Source organism: Scophthalmus maximus, chromosome 14, assembly GCF_022379125.1.
Source record: "Scophthalmus maximus strain ysfricsl-2021 chromosome 14, ASM2237912v1, whole genome shotgun sequence".
Taxonomy (NCBI): domain Eukaryota; kingdom Metazoa; phylum Chordata; class Actinopteri; order Pleuronectiformes; family Scophthalmidae; genus Scophthalmus; species Scophthalmus maximus.
Window position 1 is genome coordinate 9135273 of NC_061528.1, and position 18591 is coordinate 9153863.

An 18591-nucleotide genomic window follows, 5' to 3' on the forward strand; every position below is an offset into this window, starting at 1 on the left:
CAGATTTGTGCCTCATATAATAACAGTGAAAGTGACTTTTTCATTACTTTATGGAGCAGAACAAACAGTAGATGCAGTAATTTGCATAAAATGATGAGAGTCGCTCCATGCAGAACAGGCAAACTCATAATAATATAATAGAGCTGCTGCCTGGCCCTCACAAAAGGTTACAGACGTGTTTGTGAAAGACGTCGACTGCCTTCCTTCCAGTAATGCGATTTACACTATTTGGCCGCAACTCTGAAGCAGGATCATTATCTTTTCTGCCATCACAGAGGAATGCCAAATAGGTCATTAATCATGATTAATTAAACAAGTTGGGAGACGCATTAACGGCGTGGGACAGAGCCCTTGCTCTCATTAAAGTCTCAAAGGTGTTCTTGCTTTTAAATCAAAGTTAAAGTGCACTATTTAACGAAGCAGTTTTTTTAGGGAATCCTTCATCGTTATATTTTTTTCATGGATCAGTAAAAATGGGACACTAACAATCCCAACAAGCACAAAAAAATAAACAGCTCTCTCAGCTCTAAATATACTCATGCCATAGACAGGAAGTACACACAGAAGTCAATCACAGTCAATGAGATCCCAGGATATCGCATTCCTCAAATCAGATAGCCACACTCGTGTCAACACACTAGCGAAGCTCCTCCCTGCTGCCCTGGGAGGATAGGATTCACAGCATCCAGCAATTATCTGTAATGTGGGAGAAAAATCAATGTGCCCGTGGACAGCGGCTAAGGTCACCGAGCCGACGTTGTCGCTTGAATCAGAAACACTGCGCCGCTGCAGGCTGGGCTCCGAGCCTATCAGTCAGGATCTGTGAGAACACGCATCATTTGTAATGCTGTGGATTACGATAACTATTAGCCCCACAATATGGAAGATAATTGGTTTTCGCCTGTGACCATGGCAGAATGGAGAACTAGCACGGATTTCAAGTTATCTTCTAATATAGAATTTCACAGAACTTAGTTGATTTTGTTCGTTTTCATACCTCAGTCCCTCAGAAAGAATATTTACTTCATACATAGTTTTATATACTTTATTCATACACTTAAAGGACAGAATTCACTGCCACACACTGTATACCAATGCAGTAATATATGATATGTTACACAAATACCTGAAAGGTATAAAACAGATGGGTGCGGGGACATCATAAATCGCCTTTTCACTGAACATCTCAGCAGTCAATCATTTTGAAATTTGTGGGGGGAGAAAAAAAGCCTCAGACTCACCTCTGCTGCTCTTGGTTTCTGTCAAAATCACTGCTGAAACAAGTTCCATTCTCGGCCGTACTGTCAATTTCCATAGTCTTCTCTCTCGGGTGGATACAAACAACTGGAGCTGATGGAGGGCGAGCTTCGAGTGTGCCCTCTCGGAGGGGGAGAATATGCCGGTGGTAGCGTAAGGGCAGGGGAGGCCTCCTTGAGACGTTGATGGTCTGGTGTAAATTCTATTAACGGCAAGGGGATATTGAGAAGAATGAAAAATCAATACCTCGTGGCCAGTAATGTCTGACGGATTGGGCTGAGTGGAAATGTGAGAAGGCACGGCCTTGCCCTGATGCAGCGACTGGCTCTGTAAGTGGTTAATCAAATGCTTGTCTGACATCTCCATTGCATTTTCCTCTCACCATTACTCCCATTTCCCCCCCTTTCACTGTGGGGAAGATGTGCTCTCAAATGCAGGCGTCGGTAATCAGAGTAATAACCGTAGTCACCAATCTGATATAGCTGCACTCTACTTAAGGGATCGAAAACTGTGTTTTGTCTCAAGGTCTCGGTTTTCAAAAGACAGAGGCATTGTGTTTCACTTCTGTAGGGTGGCACGGGGGTGGGGGCATGCGTAGGAAAAGGAAGCGTACGGCTCGATGAGGCAATCAAATTGTACTTCCTGCCTACTTTGACAGGCCTTCCAGTCACTGCTACAACTGAACGACAAACAAACGGGGGCCATAAAATGTCACTCTCCTGTGGTGCCCCACTCGGACAGATTATATCTTTAATCTGTACTACTGAAGGTTCTGATAAACGTCATCGTGCGTTGCACTTAAAAAAACATGCTTAACAGCGCACCAGCACAGACAAGTGACAGAAAGGAGGCACTGCATACAATCAGGGCTAATGCAGTGGTGCCTTGATTTACAATTGTTCCACATAGTGACAGGATATTATGCAAGTTCAGCAGAAGTTGCCCCGTGGCATGTTCTGCAGTTCTAGAGTTGGTGCAGTCTGACGCAAAACAAAGCAATGTCTTTGTTTTGATGGTGTCAGCGCCTATTTCAAGCAGTAAAATACAAAAATGTTTATGTCAGATTTAACTCTTACTTTGGGCAGTCCATCTGCACCACTTTGTATACTATAGGGACTTCTGCATTATGATATTTTTGCCCACAAAGTAGGCAACCCAGGGCCTCAAGGGTCTGCATCAATGCATCTGTCACAGTTACCAACTAAGCAAAACCAATGAAAATGATATAAGCCTCACAAATGTAGGAATACGCGGCCATTGTTTGGGATTCCATTTCATTTTTCGGTCATATTGTATTCCTTGTATGTGGGGCCCAGAAACCCCCCCCCCCCCCCCCCTTGCTGCTCATTTCTTTTGCCGTGGTGCTCCCAAGCAGGTTGATCTGGTCAACACGAGTGAATTCTCCAAATGAATCATGCTTCGATCTGATGATGACACTCGAGAAACGTTGTGGGTGTGCCTGACGCGCCCTCCAGTGGCCATAATCTACAAGTCGTGTCCACAGAAGGAGGGTACCGTCACCCAGCTTATGCTCATGCTGACTCATCCACAGTCAACTGAAACACAATATCAAGGTAAGAGATTCCAATTCAACGTCCCTCATCAAGCACAACCGCTCATCTACATACACAAACCTTTTGTTCATCGTATTCACTTCACAGGTCAGGGCCTCAGAGAAGCCAAGACAAAATAACTTAAAAGCTACATGCAAACCTGTTTTGTTAAAAAAAAAATATATATATAATGATAATAGCATGACAGGCGACCTAATAAATCAGTAGAAAAAATGACCTGTTCCATACGTGCCCTGAAACCTTTGCAGTCCCAGACACAGCAATCATCCTCACAGCAGGCTGCTCAGTGCTGTGGTCATTATATTTCTCCTGTATTGCACTGCGTAACAAAGTGTCCCTTGGAAAGCTGTTCAGCTGATCAAGAAAAGTATGGAAGTATGAATTACATTTTAATATTTTTGGCAATTATGTGGGGAAATGTTTTTTTTTTATCTTCCTCTCGTAAGTATTAAGGTAAATATCTAAAAACCAAACCAAACTCTGTATTTCAAGGTATTCCAAAAGCTCGTAGGAGCTGTGTGGGCCGACATCCTTTACAAGGTTAGTGGACGTAAGCTCCCAGGGCCGCACTTATCACTGAGAAATGACATTACGGGAAGTCCGATGAGAATCTGCTCCGACTCTAGCTCCAAACCTCGGCACCACCAAATAAGTGGATCAAGCGCAGAGCGGCCCCCTTATCACCACTTCCCCTGTCTGTTTGGTGGAGTCCGCTATCTGATGAGTCCTTATCGTGGCCATACAGTGCTGGTTCACATGTCACGTTATCGCACAGGTCCCTTCCCCGGGGCTCCCACAGGAAGGGTCTTTTCCCAGGGCACTGCATGCTAAGTATCTCAACTGCCTCACGGTGAGGGGAAAAAACTGGACATGGTCTGTGAATTTGGGCACGGCCTGTCCAGGGTTTCTGTCACTTGAGGGTCTCGTAATACTCGACACACACGAGAGCCACATTTTTAAAAAAAAAAGAAGAAAAAAGGTTCATTTGAACAGTTTGTTTGATTTGTCCTTGTTTTTGCCACAAGAAATATTTAAAAAATGCATGTTTGCAAATTGGCCACTGCCATATATTACACATCCGTTTAATCAACTGGCCCATTCACCCCACGAACTGATAATGTCATCATCAGATTACAGAAAGCAGCAGCATATATACAGTACAGTACAGTACAGTAAGCTTGACGTCCTAAAAAAAGTATGCTTTTTAAAAAAAGTTTTTGTATTGATTTATTTCATACGTGACTAGGGTATAGAAGGGTACGTAGGATATATAATATTCATATCTACCTAGCAAAGTATTGTTTTGGAATTAACCCATATTTAATCATCAATAAACGTAAAGGAAAATAAATGTTATTATTTGTTTCTAACGATTTTGTAGTGGGGGGGGGGGGGGTAGTTTCTATCCAACATATTTCAAAGATTTAATACATTTGTGTTTGACGCTGCTGCTGTGAATATTAATTCCCCATTTTAACAGCAAGACCTTTCTCACCCCGAGACCTCGTTATGAAAACGATGAACATACACTGTGTCGTTATGCATGATCGTCTAACTAAATCGTAACTGTGAGAGGAAGTATTGAAGTACTGAGTCAGAGTATGTGGGCGGTGGAGGGGGTGACAGGGGGGGGGGGGGACTCCAGGCGCCTGTTTCATAATACTACGCACGGTGACGCGCTCCATGGGGACCTGGCTGCCGCTGCTGCCGCCGTCGTGAAACACTGTGCCGCTCGCTCGTGGCCGAGAGATATGCATCTCCTGTGACCCCCTCTTCGTGCACAGCCGGACGAGTCCAGTCAAAACGACGAAGCGATCCCGGAGACATGTCCGCGCAAGGTTTGTTGAGCAGCGTGTTCTCGTGCTCCCTGAGCCCCAAGACCATCTCCAAGCGCAGACTGCGGCAGACCAGGAGTCTGGACCCGGCGCTCATGCGCCACCACAGCGCCGAGGGCGAGGCGGAGGCGTCACCGTACAAGGTCAGTTACCTGGCGGCTGCTGCGCACACCTGTCTGCCTGACGCGTCCGGCCGCGGGGACCTTCTGCCCGTTCCAGATGTCACGGAGGGACAGATCGGGTCGCTGAGATCACACGTTGCTGATTTGACAGTAGCTTGGCTCCCACAAACAGAGACATGGCAATGTCTCTGTAAACTGTTTGCATCTGCTATATCTTTTACGCACGCACGGGATGCTTCTCACAAGAAGTAAACTAAAGAACCTGCGAGCGCACAGCTTGTATCCAAATCCAGGAAGTGGCCGGAATAGCTTAAAGGATGTTTAGCCAAGTAAAGTTTTCTTTTGTTTCTTATTTCAAACGTTGATGAACACGTTTTAAAATGTGCTTGCTGCACAGTAAGTAGCCCATTTCTTTTTTCTCACATGGGAAAGAAATCCAAAAGGAAATCGTTTTTTTTCCCCCCTCTCCAACAATTTCAACATCCCAAAGTCTGTGACTAAAATACACACACACACACACACATTATGTGGACATTTGATGCTGTAGTGTGTGTTGGTGCGTCGCTGGTCACCAAAAGTGACTCAACTCCTTGCTCCTGCTGAACTGATGTCAGTAGGAGCCTGTACTTGTGCCGACTTGCTGATGTCTGGGGAGTTAGGTGTTACTGGAACCATTTGTCACACTTGGCAAGTGTCAAAACAAGTGTCTCATCTCAGTACAAACTTTGAGGTGGAAGTGGTTATGATTGCTGCTAATTTAATAATTCCCAGTGCAGTATCAAGGTTCCTATTTGACAACATGGCAACAAGCTGTATTGCGACCAAATGAGGCATTGTGAATGTGTGCATTGCCCTCTGCTAACCCCAAAAGCACATGGTCAATCCACCTGGGGCAAATTCTTTCCTCTGAAAAGCTGTTTCCATTAAAAAGTGAGGTCTTTTAAAAATTGTAAAAAAAACAAACAAACAACAGAAATGTCTAACTTCAAATTGAGGATTTTAATTATTATCACACCATGTAACACAATCTCGCCTGTGTTATTGCTGCATTGTTGGGCTTGTGCACAATGAAAATGGTCACTGTATTTGCCTTTATGAGAAAGTGCCTCGCTGTATCTTTTAATGAACAAAAAAGAAGGGGAAATGGATAAATATTTAATTTAAAATTCACTACAATGTCCATTTTCATGCCTTTTTTGTTAAAGCCGCAGTGTGTAATTTTTGTCATTTTCTGGCGGCGTCTGGTGGTAAAGTTGCAAACTGCAACCAACTGAGCACGCGACAGGCGACACTTTATGTAGCACGAGGCTAATTCCATTTCTGTATTCAACACGACGTAGCAAATATGGCGACTTACACAGCGGTTGGGAACTAATGTTTAAAAACATTGTTCTTTTTTGCAGGTTACTCTAAATTTTACACACTGTAGCTTTAAAAAACATATACATTTATAGTATTGTCACATGTTCACAATTTGGGCCAATTTGAGCCAATCTGTACGGCTGCGCTTAAGCTGGTCCTCATGGTTACACTGTTTGTTTAGTATAATGGAAATGTATTACAGATGTGACATCATAATAGTCTCGTAATGAATACCAGGTATCTGGTCTATGTTTCAGTCATCAACAAGAGCCGCAGATCCTACAGCCAGAGCCCTCAGAAAAATGTAATCACAGTAAATCTGAATGAAGCCGATTAATAATGGAGACAGCTCTGTGTCAGAGAGGATATTCAATGTGATTTATAACTGTGGGTGAGCGCTCGTGTGTTGCCCACGCTGTTGTGCTCAGAGAGCTGCACTACAGCCTAGTTTTTGCCAAGCATTGTAAAGCTGGAAAATATAACTCCACTAGAGGTTCAGACATACTAAATTTAGTTTGTACAGTTGGTCTCATTAATAGGCGTTGATTTTTTTTTACCACTAATAAGACCTTTCAGGGTATTTGCAGACTGTACAGCTGTACAGTAGTGCTGCAGCTCCAACGTACTGAGGAAAAGAAGTCTTAGGTGTGAGATTTCGCCCGGAGACACACATGACCACGCTGTCGGCTTACGCTGACACTAAGTAAATGCTTTATATATATTTCTATGCAAACCTCGCTCCGATAAAGTAATGGAACTGACATTTCCGGGGTGTGCAAGTATCCAGGCAGCGGTTCATTCGGGGACAACAGGATGCAGTCACAGTAACATGGGTGAAATCAGGCTGACAGAATTTCACCCCTTTGCACCTCCACCCGACAGCCCCAGCTGCACTCCACAAGACTCTCCTTTTATGAGATATGTCTCGTTAAAATGCATACCAGGTGCCTGAGCTGGCTAATGATGAGTTTATTGTCTGTTTGAATCCATCATTCCAATGTATTAAGTCACACTAAGTGTGTGCGTATGTTGTTGTATGATTCAAATGATCAGAAAGTGGTAACTTACTGTAGCGCAATCCTGGCATGAATACACACACACAAAAAAAAAGGGAGTGCCATAGTGGTATTTTTGATCCGTCATAAATGACTGTATGTTTTCCATGTAGCCTGAATGTCACTGCGCTCTACTAGAAGTGCAGTCACCCTGCAGGTTCTCAGCAGTGTGAGCTGAGATGAAAAGCAGAGACATCTGGTTTACATGAAGAAAGCCTCAACTCTTATGTCTCAGTGCAACAGCATGACCTGATCCTTGGCTACAGTCCCTCAGGCACATATTTCTTCCCACAGGAGACTGTCCGTTTGTATGGCATGGAACTAAACCTGCCGGGCTCGCCAAGCTGCAGCACCACGGCGTCCAGCCTGCGTCGGCGATGAGAGTAACATTACACAGCGACTTAGAAATAAACACGGGCGTAAAATAATTGTTTCAAGCATGAAACAATGTATGATTACATAACTGACACATATATGATCTGCCTAGTGTAAGTGAAAGGGTATTTGCCGGCTTCGGTGCCTGGATACTTCGACTGAATAACCAAATTCAGTTCCCAGTCTCTCTGAAAATACAGCATATGAGTCCCGTAAGAATCTGGCCGCATAATATGTGTAAAAAGTTTGCATTTCATTTTGGGCTGTTACTGGACAATCCTCTGGATATAAATACTTTGTGAGATATTGGAAATTAAGGATATATCATTGATGTAAAACCCCATTTTATTAACTGCCCCATGTCTTTTTCTTTGTCTACTCTCTGCTTTAAAAGTGATCACATGAAATTGGGTCTGAGGGGGGCTGTGGCTTTGAGAGGACCCCCCCCCCCCAGGCAGTGTGTCATGTAATCTTCATTCATTCGATGTAATGCAAAACTATTAAGAGAAATACTTTTATAAGTCACTCTCAAAAAGCCAGACCAGATGCAATTCTGCATCTCTCAAATGGCTGGGGTTTAGGAAGCGAGTGAAGTGCAGGAACCCACAAAGACTTCAGAGGGAGTCATTTATCATTCTGATGCAGCGATGCGGTGACCAAATGAGGACATTAATCACTGTAACACAGGTTGCAGGTTTAGCACTGCAGTTTAGTTGTTGTACACGTAGCATGTTGGCTCATTATTACATTCTGTTGTTTGCTAAAGTAGCACAAGCTTTTTGCCCGCATACTGAAAATGCTATTTCAATGTTATTCAGTCATCCTCTTGATCTCAGGCTGGAGGAGACTTAATGTATGTGATGAGCAATGTGTATCAGTGAGTAATGTTTGAGGTGGACGTGCATTAGTCTGAGCTCCATGGAGGAGCCCATATGGCCTGGAGGAGAAACATTTTGCAGGAATATGAAAACCGATCTCTGTTACGAAAGCCTCGGCCCAACGGTGTATTTTCTACATAATCCCTAACCTGAACTTTCGTCGCTGAACTTCATTTGGAATTGTTGACATTTTTAAAGTTTCTGCACAAATGTCGGGTTAGATGACGAATGCCGGTTTTAATGACGTCTAAGTCTTTTTTAACAAATGTATAGTTCGGCATCACTCTGCCTGATTCAGTTTGAGCCACTGATTTTTGTTCAGTCAGACATTGTGGTATTGAAACCAGCACAATTCTCCTTATTACAAGGCAAAAAAAAAGAGTTGCATAATTTTGCTTTGAATCTCACCAAAGGTAATTAAATTACTAAAGACTCTGTGCAGCCTTAAGTGTTCTCACAGTGTTCTCCAAGTGAATGACCTTGGGTTACTGTTGGCTATGTCCATGAGATTTCTGCAAGCTCGTTTGCTGTTTGTTAGTTTATCTTAATAAAAATCCAGTCACCAATATAGAAAAAAACTTTAATTATGTGTTACACTAAAGCCCATGCAGCAGCTTCTGTCACACACATGATTCTTCTCTAATGGCAGCCCCCCCCACACACACACACACACAATAAAAAGCTTCTTCACACAGGCTTTTTTAACCAGGGCAGTGATGAAACAAGTGAAATCAGCTCCTGAGCCACCTCCACCCTCACACCCCTTCACTTCTATGGTCGGCTATGTACAGGAGGAGACTGTAAAGACATCAAGGCCCCCTAACAAAGCCCTCCTAACAAGGGCCCCTAACAAGGCCCTCCTAACAAAGCCCTCCTAACAAGGCCCCCCTAACAAGGCCCCCTAACAAGGCCCCCCTAACAAGGCCCCCCTAACAAGGCCCCCCTAACAAGGCCCCCTAACAAGGCCCCCTAACAAGGCCCCCCTAACAAGGCCCCCTAACAAGGCCCCCTAACAAGGCCCCAGAGTCCCTTGAAACGCGCGTGGTCAGTGCGGGTCAGGCGGCAGACAGCAGCGCCCCCTGCCGTCGAGCCCCTGGCGGTGCTCATGATGAGCACAGCGTCTCGCCGTGTTGGATACATCAGTGCCTGAACTTCGCTGCGGTCTGGAGCTACACGAACATGCGGCTTGTGTTCATCTGGGGCGTTTCGTCGGGAGTCCAAGTGGCGTCGGCTCTGTTGTCGCTGTTCCAGTCGCCAGTTGAGAGGACCAGTCTTATATCGTAATTTCTCTCTGTCCGTCTTTGTGATGGGGGAGCGGAGCATCGCCTACCTCGTGAGTAGAAGTGTCCGGACGCGTCGCGGTGACACAGATGTGGAGGCAATGATCTCTTGTTAAATGACACGTCACGACAGCGCAGCATATGTAACGTTAAGTAAAGTTACGTGCACTTAAAATATATTTCTGTAAACGTGTGCGTGAGAATCAAAATGTTTAGGCTCTTACAGTAAAGCCATGTCCTTTTATTGAACCTCCTCCCAGGTGAGCTCATCAGTTCTTCATTGCGTGGACCATAAAGTGTTACATTTTTAATCAGCATCAGTGATATTTATTTAGCAGTAGTTATTGATTATTGAATGACATCAAGTTGAAAGTTACTCTTTTGAGTGCAAACAATACTCTGAAGAACAAGGGGATTAGATGTGAGTGATTGAATGACTTTGGAAACTGCCACTGGTAGTTCATGTGAGGCTACTTTGATTTTGTAAACTCTTTTACAAATGACTCAAAAGTAATAATGCAAAAATACAAAACAAAAAGACAGCCAAGAGAAGTGTAGTGAAAGCAAAAGCCTTTCGCTTTTCCTTCCCCCACCTGAATTGAATTTACCGTAGATATCTAAATTTAAAAGATAATGAGGACAGGTTTCAAGGGCACTGGGGGAAAACTGTTGCATAATGCCCCATTGAATGGCTTCCTGAGCTCCGAGGAATATCCATCGCCTCACTGCATCTGGTTCAAGTGCGGCTGGTCGGTGCAGGCTGAGATTTTTTCAAATCGAGCTACATTGTGTGAACTACCTTGGCACATTTCCTTTGATTGTATCCCCGAGGTCACTGACGAAATCATCATGTTTCTTTTTTAGGGAGGCTTTGAATTTAATGTACCTTGGTTCGTATTCACTGAAACAGGGGGAGAGTTTCCCTGCTGTTGTGGCGAGGCAGACAGGACACATGAGATATGTTCACTTTGTCAGTATGAGAAACAGTAACTTCATCCAGCTTCGACCACGGCTGTTTCTGTAACAACCTTTGATTTGATTTGTGTATTTTTTTAGTCACTCGTCCATCTCCTGACAATTAAAATAGGAAGAAATTGAGGATACGTGTGTTTCAGTAATGTACACTACACTCACGTGTCACGTCTGGACACGATCGACTCAAGCCTGTGATTATGATTCTGTACACAATACCTGAAAATGCCTGCAAAAATAATAAGCATTGATTTGAGGGCATCACTTTGAAAATGTGGGGAAACCCAGTTCACCATCCCATCAGATACAGAGAACATATCCACTCCCATATAGTCCCACCAGAGGAATGTCTGGGGGAAAGAAAGGGTAGATAAAAGGAGACAAGACTCGCTCTTTGCGTTTAACACAAATTGGAGTCCAAAGAGTGGCGTACGAAACACGTTTCCTTCTAAATATGTGAAATGATCATCTGCTGCCATGCAAATGTTTGCATTGTTGTTCAGACAAAACAAGCAATTTGATAATGTCATCTTGGGTTCAAGGAAATTGTGACTGGCATTTAAACGTTTTTGTATTCCAAAGGACCAACAGATTAATTGGCTGATGAATATATATGATGAATATAATCCTTAGTTGAAGCTTTACAGTTAATTGATATGTATTTAAATTAGATGGACAAAAAAATCATATGACAGGCTGGTGACCAAGGGCTTTTGTACAGTAAATAATAGCCAAAGAAAATGTCTTTGTCATCTCATGCTCTCTTTATGCAGTTCTCTGTGTGCTTGGAAAATAAAAAAGTATGCTACTGTCGCACAGTCCTAATTCTGATTTAATGCGAGTGAGCCACTTTAGTGTAAGCCTTATCCTGATAATGAGTTACTAAGCCTCTTTGGAACATGGCTCATATGATTGGCTTGAATGTGCCGGATCAAAGCACTGTAATCTCCGGCGTGGAGATGCTCTAAAGGTTGAGGGCTTCAGATCATGTTATTTGCCCTGTAGTAATAAGTACAGTACCAAATCCACAGGATGTGGAGCAATTTTAACTAATGAAGAATTGTATTGATGATAGATTAGTCAAAAATCACTGCAGCCCAATTTTATCTGGCATTATGAACTTTATAGTCTTTCTTTGTTTCTCTGGTTAAACAACTGGTCCTTTTGATTTTGAAAAAGATTAAACTTAACTGTTACTGGGGACACAGAACTTCTGTCAGGCTGGATTCCCAATGTCATCACCTCAATTTTCACTTCAACAATCAGAGAAATACATTGGTGTGACATTACATTAAAACTACAGTGCAAAGGCCGCATGCTCGAATAAAGAAGAAGATATGAGATACCTCCTGAAAACCAGCTGTCAGTTCCTGTCATGGGAAACGACAGATGAGAAATGTCGTCTTTTTTTCTGCTGACAAGTGAAGCAGGGATATCTGTCAGTTCATGTTTACTGAGGGGTCTGAAGACAGCGGGGCTGGTCAGGAGCCTCGGATGTGACAGCAGCGATGGATGCTTCTGATGTTCTGATGTGTGTGTGTGTGTGTGTGTGTGTGTGTGTGTGTGTGTGTGTGTGTGTGTGTGTGTGTGTGTGTGTGTGTGTGTGTGTGTGTGTGTGTGTGTGTGTGTGTGTGTGTGTGTGTGTGTGTGTGTGTGTGTGTGTGTGTGTGTGTGTGTGTGTGTGTGTGTGTGTGTGTGTGTGTGTGTGTGTGTGTTTATGTGTGTGTGTCCACAGGGGGATCTCACCTGGAGCAGCGTGTCAGGATGCAGCGTTGGCCTGAAGCCAGTCCACTTGCAAAGCCTCTCAGAGCTGGAAAGGGTTCGTCTCCAGGATGTGGCCTACAGGCGATTGCTCCAGGATCGCGACCTGGGCTGCCACATCACCATCCCTAAAAGTATTGGAACACGCGGTCTACATTTTTCCCTGCACAGAGCTCTGTGAATTGTGTGACGGTTTAGGAAATTGGCTCAAGAATACCAAGGGGCGGAGTAGGAAAGAAGGACTGTTATTCAACTGCGACACCTCTTGTCTCCTTTCAGGCCACAAGCACAAGAAGTCACTGAAGAAGAAGTTGGATTCGTTATCGAAAGAGAAGAGTAAAGACAAAGGTAATGTGAATCTTATTATACGCTAAATTTTGCCCTCTGTGAAATTGGAAGGCTGTACTACACAGATTTGTCTTTTATTAAGAAGATTTCTCGGCCCTACTACAGCACAATATGATAGCAGTATTAGAGTTCCATTCAAATTTCCAAACTAGTGAAGATGAATAGCTCTCTTCCAGGTCTGTGGGCGAGCCACTGAGTGCTTTCAGACCTGTACTCCCTCCCAGTTTCCAGCCTCCTGACACTTGAGGAGATACTATTTGATCCCTTTGGCTGAACCTGTATAGACTCAGTGAAGCAGACATCCGCCGCTGTTTATGCTCGCGGAGCACTGAGCGATCAGAACCTTTACAGTACGGTAAAGACGTGTCAGAGGGAGCCGTGCTCTTGCATCACCATGCGGCCCCGCCCGCTGCAGCAATCTGGCAGGAAAGTGATGTTCTCTGTCGGGGGAAATAACAAAAACAATCTTAAGTGGGGGCTCATTCATTATAGCCTATCCTCCGGCAGGGCCAGCCCACTCTTTCCTCCCTTTCTGCGTTTGTTTATGAAGGCATTTCTGAAAGTATGCGCTCCCTGGTTCTGAATATCGAGCGTGCACTCCAGATCACGCTCCTGATACATCTCGTATTTATTTTGGGCAGCTTTTATTTAAATTGTCCAAGTGTGAATATTAGGAAAGAATGAGCACAGTTCTTGAACAGAAAATGTTGGATCTGAAGGCCAACATATATTATACGCTGACATGACTGACACATCCATAGGGCGATTGAATGTTTCCCTGTTGACTTGGAGGCCAAGAGATGAACTTTCAGTCTTCCTGTCTCACTCTGCCCCTTCGTACAGAGACTGTGCCGCAGGCGTTTGGCATACCGCTGTCGCAGGTCATTTCCAATGACCGCACGCACAAGCAGCGGCACGATCCCCCGCGGGAGGAGCACAGTGACCCCACCGAATTGATGTTGTCCTTCCTTCACCTCACGTCCAGCTTCAAAAGGCCCAGCAAAGAGCTCTCCAGCAGCACTTCGTCACTTAGCTCCACCTCTGAGACCCCGACTGAACTGCCCCCTCTGAGTACGACAGACGCAGCCCCGCGGACTCACAGAAGGGTAGGCTCGTCGTCTGTCAATAAACCTGATCTGTCCGATTACGCTGGCACATTAGGATTCTCTGGGAATTTGTGACCTTTGGATAATCGCTCACCGGGTGTGTAATGCGGCCATTAAAACCAAGGCGCTGCGTTCGATGACTCGCAACAGTGACTGAGAGTGTGGTTGTCGCCCGTCTGCTTGACAGGGTGGAGTGTCTGTGGATTGCATCACTGACCTTGATGATAACCAGTCTCGGCTCTTGGAGGCCCTCCAGCTGTCCCTGCCAGAAGAGGCAGCTGGCAACAGGAAGAAGCGCCGTGACAAAAAGTTCAGCCTTAACCCTATTTACAGACAGGTGCCCAGGGCGGTGGATCTCTGCTGCCAGCACCTGGAGAAATACGGTACACATTATCAAAGTTATTATCAAAAAGTAACTGTAGAAACCTCTGTAGAAACTTAGAATTCAGGAACAAATGCTACAAATGGAGGCTCAACATTCGCATCAATATTGTCATTAAGATATAATCTCTGTCTTTGTCTAGGTCTACAGACGGTTGGAATTTTCCGTGTTGGTAGTTCCAAGAAGAGGGTACGACAGGTGAGATTTCTTACAGCGAGGAGCACGAAAGTTGGCTGTTGCCATTTTTCACAAAAATTGCATTAACTCTTAACAATATTTCCTCAAGCTTCGCGGGGAGTTTGACCAGGGATGGGAGGTACAGTTGGACGAGGAGCACAGTGTCCACGACGTAGCTGCGCTGCTGAAGGAGTTCCTCAGAGACATGCCGGATCCACTGCTGACGAGGGAACTCTACACGGCCTTCATCAACACAATGTGTGAGGAGAAAACACGTGCTGTGCACACGCGGAAACATCTCACTCCACCGGCTTGCTGCTTTGGGGATGAATTCTTGTGTTACTCTCTGATTGATCTGAAGCTGATTTCAACCTCTGCCGTGCTCTTTCTGCAGCGCTGGATTGTTCAGACCAAGAGAGCGCCATCCAGCTCCTGATATTTCTGCTTCCTCCCTGTAACGGCGACACTCTGCAGCGTCTCCTCTGCTTGTTGTCCACTGTGGCTGCACGTGCTGAAGACAGCCTGGACAGTGATGGGCAGCGGGTAAAGACACTTGACGCCCTGTTTTGTTTGGCGCACACATTACATACACACGACGTAAAATATGTTTTTGGGAAATGTGCAGCTATCAAAGAATAATGCTAGAAATTTGCAAGTGTAATGAGATTTTGATGAATCCCAACAGCCTACGAAAGGCAGCGTGACAGATGTTTGTCACATCTACAGCTTCTACTTTGAAGAAAGTGCCGTGCCAAAGCACCGCGCCCATATGCGTGATTATCCATTGTGGGTATCTTGAATAAATGATGCACAACCAACGTTGTGCATCTGCGAGCATCATTCTGTTCTGTCATAATTTGTTATTCCCCCGTCTTATGTGTTGTAAACAGGGAGTGTAGCAAAATATCAGATTGTGGGGATACACTCTGTGAACACAATGTTTATCTTTTGATCTACATATTTGCATCTTTTCACTCTGGAGCCACCAGATGAAGTTTTGTTTTTTTTATTCCAGTCTGCACTTTGGATATTACTGTGACTACGGAAAATATAATGATTCATTATCAAAATCATCTTCCCCCGCATTTCCATATTCCATTCCAATCAATATTTTTTTTTCATAGCATGGTGTGTTTGAGTATAAACTCCTTTTGTGCATCATGACCTTGTACCCTGCACGTGCCATCGCAATACTTCATGTTCGTGGGACCAAAGTCCCCTTTTTGGATTAACTTGAAGATAATCATTTTAATCAAAGAAATCCAACTTTTCTCAATTTACCACATAGAAGGCTTGCGTAACTGCTTACAACTCATTACTGTTACAGTAGAGCTGTCATCCACCGGACGGTCCAGACGCATTTATTCTGTCTTCTGTCTTCGCTCAGATAACAGGGAACAAGATGACATCACTCAATTTGGCGACCATCTTTGGACCCAACCTGTTGCACAAGCAAAAAAAGGACAAGGAGTTTGCGGTGCAGAGTTTTGCCCGTGCTGAGGAGAGCACAGGCATCATCAGCGTGGTCCAAAGGATGATCGATGCATATGATACACTATTTATGGTAAGCTGTGTCCGCTGAAAACCAAAAGGCACTTAGACAGTTAAAGAATGCCCTGGGTTTAGTCAAGTGATGTCTCTTAGCCAGGTCTATTTTGCTTGATAGGGAATGATTTGGATTTTGGGAATGCATTTGTGTGTGCATGTTTAGCTTCTGTTTTGATTTTAGACAATGATTGAGAGCAAGGGCATTATAGTTGTTTTCCGTTTTTCACCAGAAATGTACAATAATTGGAGTGTCTGAAAATCAGACATTTAATCTGCATCATTAATGTTGTTTTGTTGTTCCATTATTTTCCCTTTATACCATACATATATCAGGCTGTTCATGTTACAGTACATATTGTAGAGTAATTGATACTGCAAATAGTGGGAACAGAAGCTGTGGGTGTACACGAGCAATACATCGAATGTAATATACTTTTTAAGAAATATGCTGCTCATTCAATAATGCTGTTTTTTTTTTGCTTTAGCGCAGATAGTTATTAATTACTATTGGAAAAATGTGTGTGACTATTTAGTTCAAATCAGTTGAAGTGTGATTAACTAGTTACAGTAACAAAGAATGTCATTTTACAACTGTCCTCATGTAATATGAGCTTCAGTAAAACAGAGTTTTGGTTCGTGCAGGTTCCTGCTTACCTGCAGAATGAAGTGCTGATGACTTTGCTGGAAACTGATCCTGATGTTGTGGATTACTTACTCAGGAGGAAGGCCTCTCATTGCTCGTGAGTTTCCACCCGTTGTCTTTGTCAAGCCATAGACTATACTATGAGCCAGTGCTTATCATCAGCAGTAGGTTATGAAATATGTATCACGTCTCGTCAGAGATCCAGGCCTTCTTAGAGCAGAGGAGTCCTTCCTTCCGACTGAGCAACGCCTGTCCAGTGATTCCAAAGCATCCAGTGGAGAGGTGTCTCCCTATGACAACAACTCCCCTGTCCTGTCAGATGGACGGCAGTGGAAATACCCCGAGGACTGCAGTCCACTTTCAGACCGAGAGCCAATACTCACCGGACATTCAAAAGACAGATCTGGCAGCACCTCTCCCACTATTTCTAGCAACAAAGGTGAACTATATTCATTGAGGCATATAGTATTATACTATACTATAATATATAGTTGTAGTAAGTAAAGTATTATTAGTGTAATCATGTCTGTATGGTAAATGTGTAACTGGAGTGAAATGGTTGAAGTGTTTCTGTCCACAGGTAGGAAAATCTCCAACTGTTTATAATTGCATATATCGTACAAAATGTTAATACTAATACAAAATATTGTCATTGCCCTAAGCCAGTTGTTTCCAGTCTTCAGGCTAAGCTTAGCTAACCGGCCTGCTGGCTGTAGTTTCCTATTTACTGTGTACATGTGATAGAAGTAATGATCTTCTTATGTATCTTTCTCCAAGAAGGCAAATATTTCCAGAAATGTTGACCTTGAATCTTTGATCATGATCTGTTAAACAATAGTAATAGTAATCCTTTGAGTTCTTTTGTCTCTAGTGGCCTCAACAGTTGTTGGCAATGATGATTTCTGGGAGACCTGGCATGAGCTGTTAAACAAAGACTTCACCGGCCACCACATCACTGGTAACAGAATCCTCTTCACATGTTCTTTTGGATACGCGATGAATGCTGGATATTAATTCATGTTTTTTCTCTTCCCCAGGCTCCCTTGGAGATGTGTCAGAATGTGAGTCGTATGGATCATCAGAGGGGCTGAGCAGTCACCAAGGTAACCACAAGTTGCCCATCAGACCAACACAAACCTCATTGGGTGTGCTGGAATGCAGACCACACCTCCCGGTGACTCGCAGCAGCAGCGGTCCTCATGACCAGAGAGGACAAGCAGAGTCATCACTATATCATGGACTGAGCAGCCAATCAGGAGCCATTAGCTCAGACGACTTAGCAGCAAGGACGGGACTTCCTTCATGTCCGCCATTAAAGGTCCGGGTGAACAGCATGTCTCACCTTCACTACTCTGGACCTCTGAGGGAGACCCATATTTCTCACTCCACACCCTCCCTCTTCACGCATCACCCTGACCCCCAAACTCCACAACTCTCCCAGCGCAGCCCGGCTTCCCAGACTGTAGATATGGCAGACGCCTCCGGGCCTGGACAACAAAGGGGCTCCATTAGTACGAGTGCACCAGACTGGCAGACGGAGAGGTGGCATATATGGCAGATACTGTCAAAAGAAAATGCAGACGCTCTGCCGGAAACCTTGGTGTGATGCACCCCTTTGACTCTGAACTATAATGAAGATACTTTTTAGATATTTCTCACATCATTTTATTTATTTTTTTATCATATCTATAATTCAAGTACCAGGTAATGTTTCTTATTGATAGACTCATAGAATGTTGCACCAACCTTTTCCTACTGTATTTAAATTGGCTGCATATTTAATCATGATATAAAAATGATTGCTTTATGTAATTTTATGTTGTAACCTTTAAATACACATTGTTTACACCCGAACCATGGATAACTTATATTGTACTTGAATGTCACAATTAAACTTCAATGTTATTAATGCTTTA

General features: G+C 43.9%; 2 protein-coding genes across 3 annotated transcripts in view; one reads left to right on the forward strand and one right to left on the reverse strand.

Annotated features, from left to right (window-relative positions):
* frmpd4 (FERM and PDZ domain containing 4) overlaps window positions 1–2005 on the reverse strand; it is a 33636-nt gene extending 31631 nt beyond the window's left edge. Inside the window, exons 1-2 of the mRNA XM_035603694.2 lie at window positions 1640–2005; window positions 1242–1459 (exon numbers count right to left, since the gene is read on the reverse strand). Of these exons, the coding sequence (XP_035459587.2) occupies window positions 1242–1459; window positions 1640–1651 (230 nt within the window). The 5' untranslated portion in view covers window positions 1652–2005. The remainder of the gene's footprint in view (window positions 1–1241; window positions 1460–1639) is intronic.
* A 2481-nt stretch (window positions 2006–4486) lies between these two features.
* On the forward strand, window positions 4487–18591 carry LOC118282537 (rho GTPase-activating protein 6-like). 2 transcript variants are annotated; one of them, XM_035603703.2, is made up of 13 exons: window positions 4487–4809; window positions 12446–12605; window positions 12751–12819; window positions 13663–13925; window positions 14113–14308; window positions 14450–14505; window positions 14594–14744; window positions 14879–15027; window positions 15872–16048; window positions 16675–16772; window positions 16873–17114; window positions 17547–17633; window positions 17713–18591. In XM_035603703.2, exons 1-13 carry the CDS (start codon window positions 4657–4659, stop codon window positions 18279–18281), a joined length of 2370 nt encoding a protein of 789 aa, XP_035459596.2. In that variant the 5' UTR covers window positions 4487–4656; the 3' UTR covers window positions 18282–18591. The 2 variants fall into 2 exon arrangements, with proteins under 2 accessions (XP_035459596.2, XP_035459597.2); XM_035603704.2 differs by lacking the exon at window positions 4487–4809 and adding an exon at window positions 9476–9791.

Bases quoted from the DNA above. Each gene is read 5' to 3' on its own strand.
- LOC118282537 (XM_035603703.2), top strand. From the start codon at position 4,657: ATGTCCGCGCAAGGTTTGTTGAGCAGCGTGTTCTCGTGCTCCCTGAGC. The intron at 12,820-13,662 runs GTAATGTGAATC...CCCTTCGTACAG, and splicing joins AGAGAAGAGTAAAGACAAAG to AGACTGTGCCGCAGGCGTTT. The intron at 14,745-14,878 runs GTGAGGAGAAAA...CTCTTTCTGCAG, and splicing joins GGCCTTCATCAACACAATGT to CGCTGGATTGTTCAGACCAA.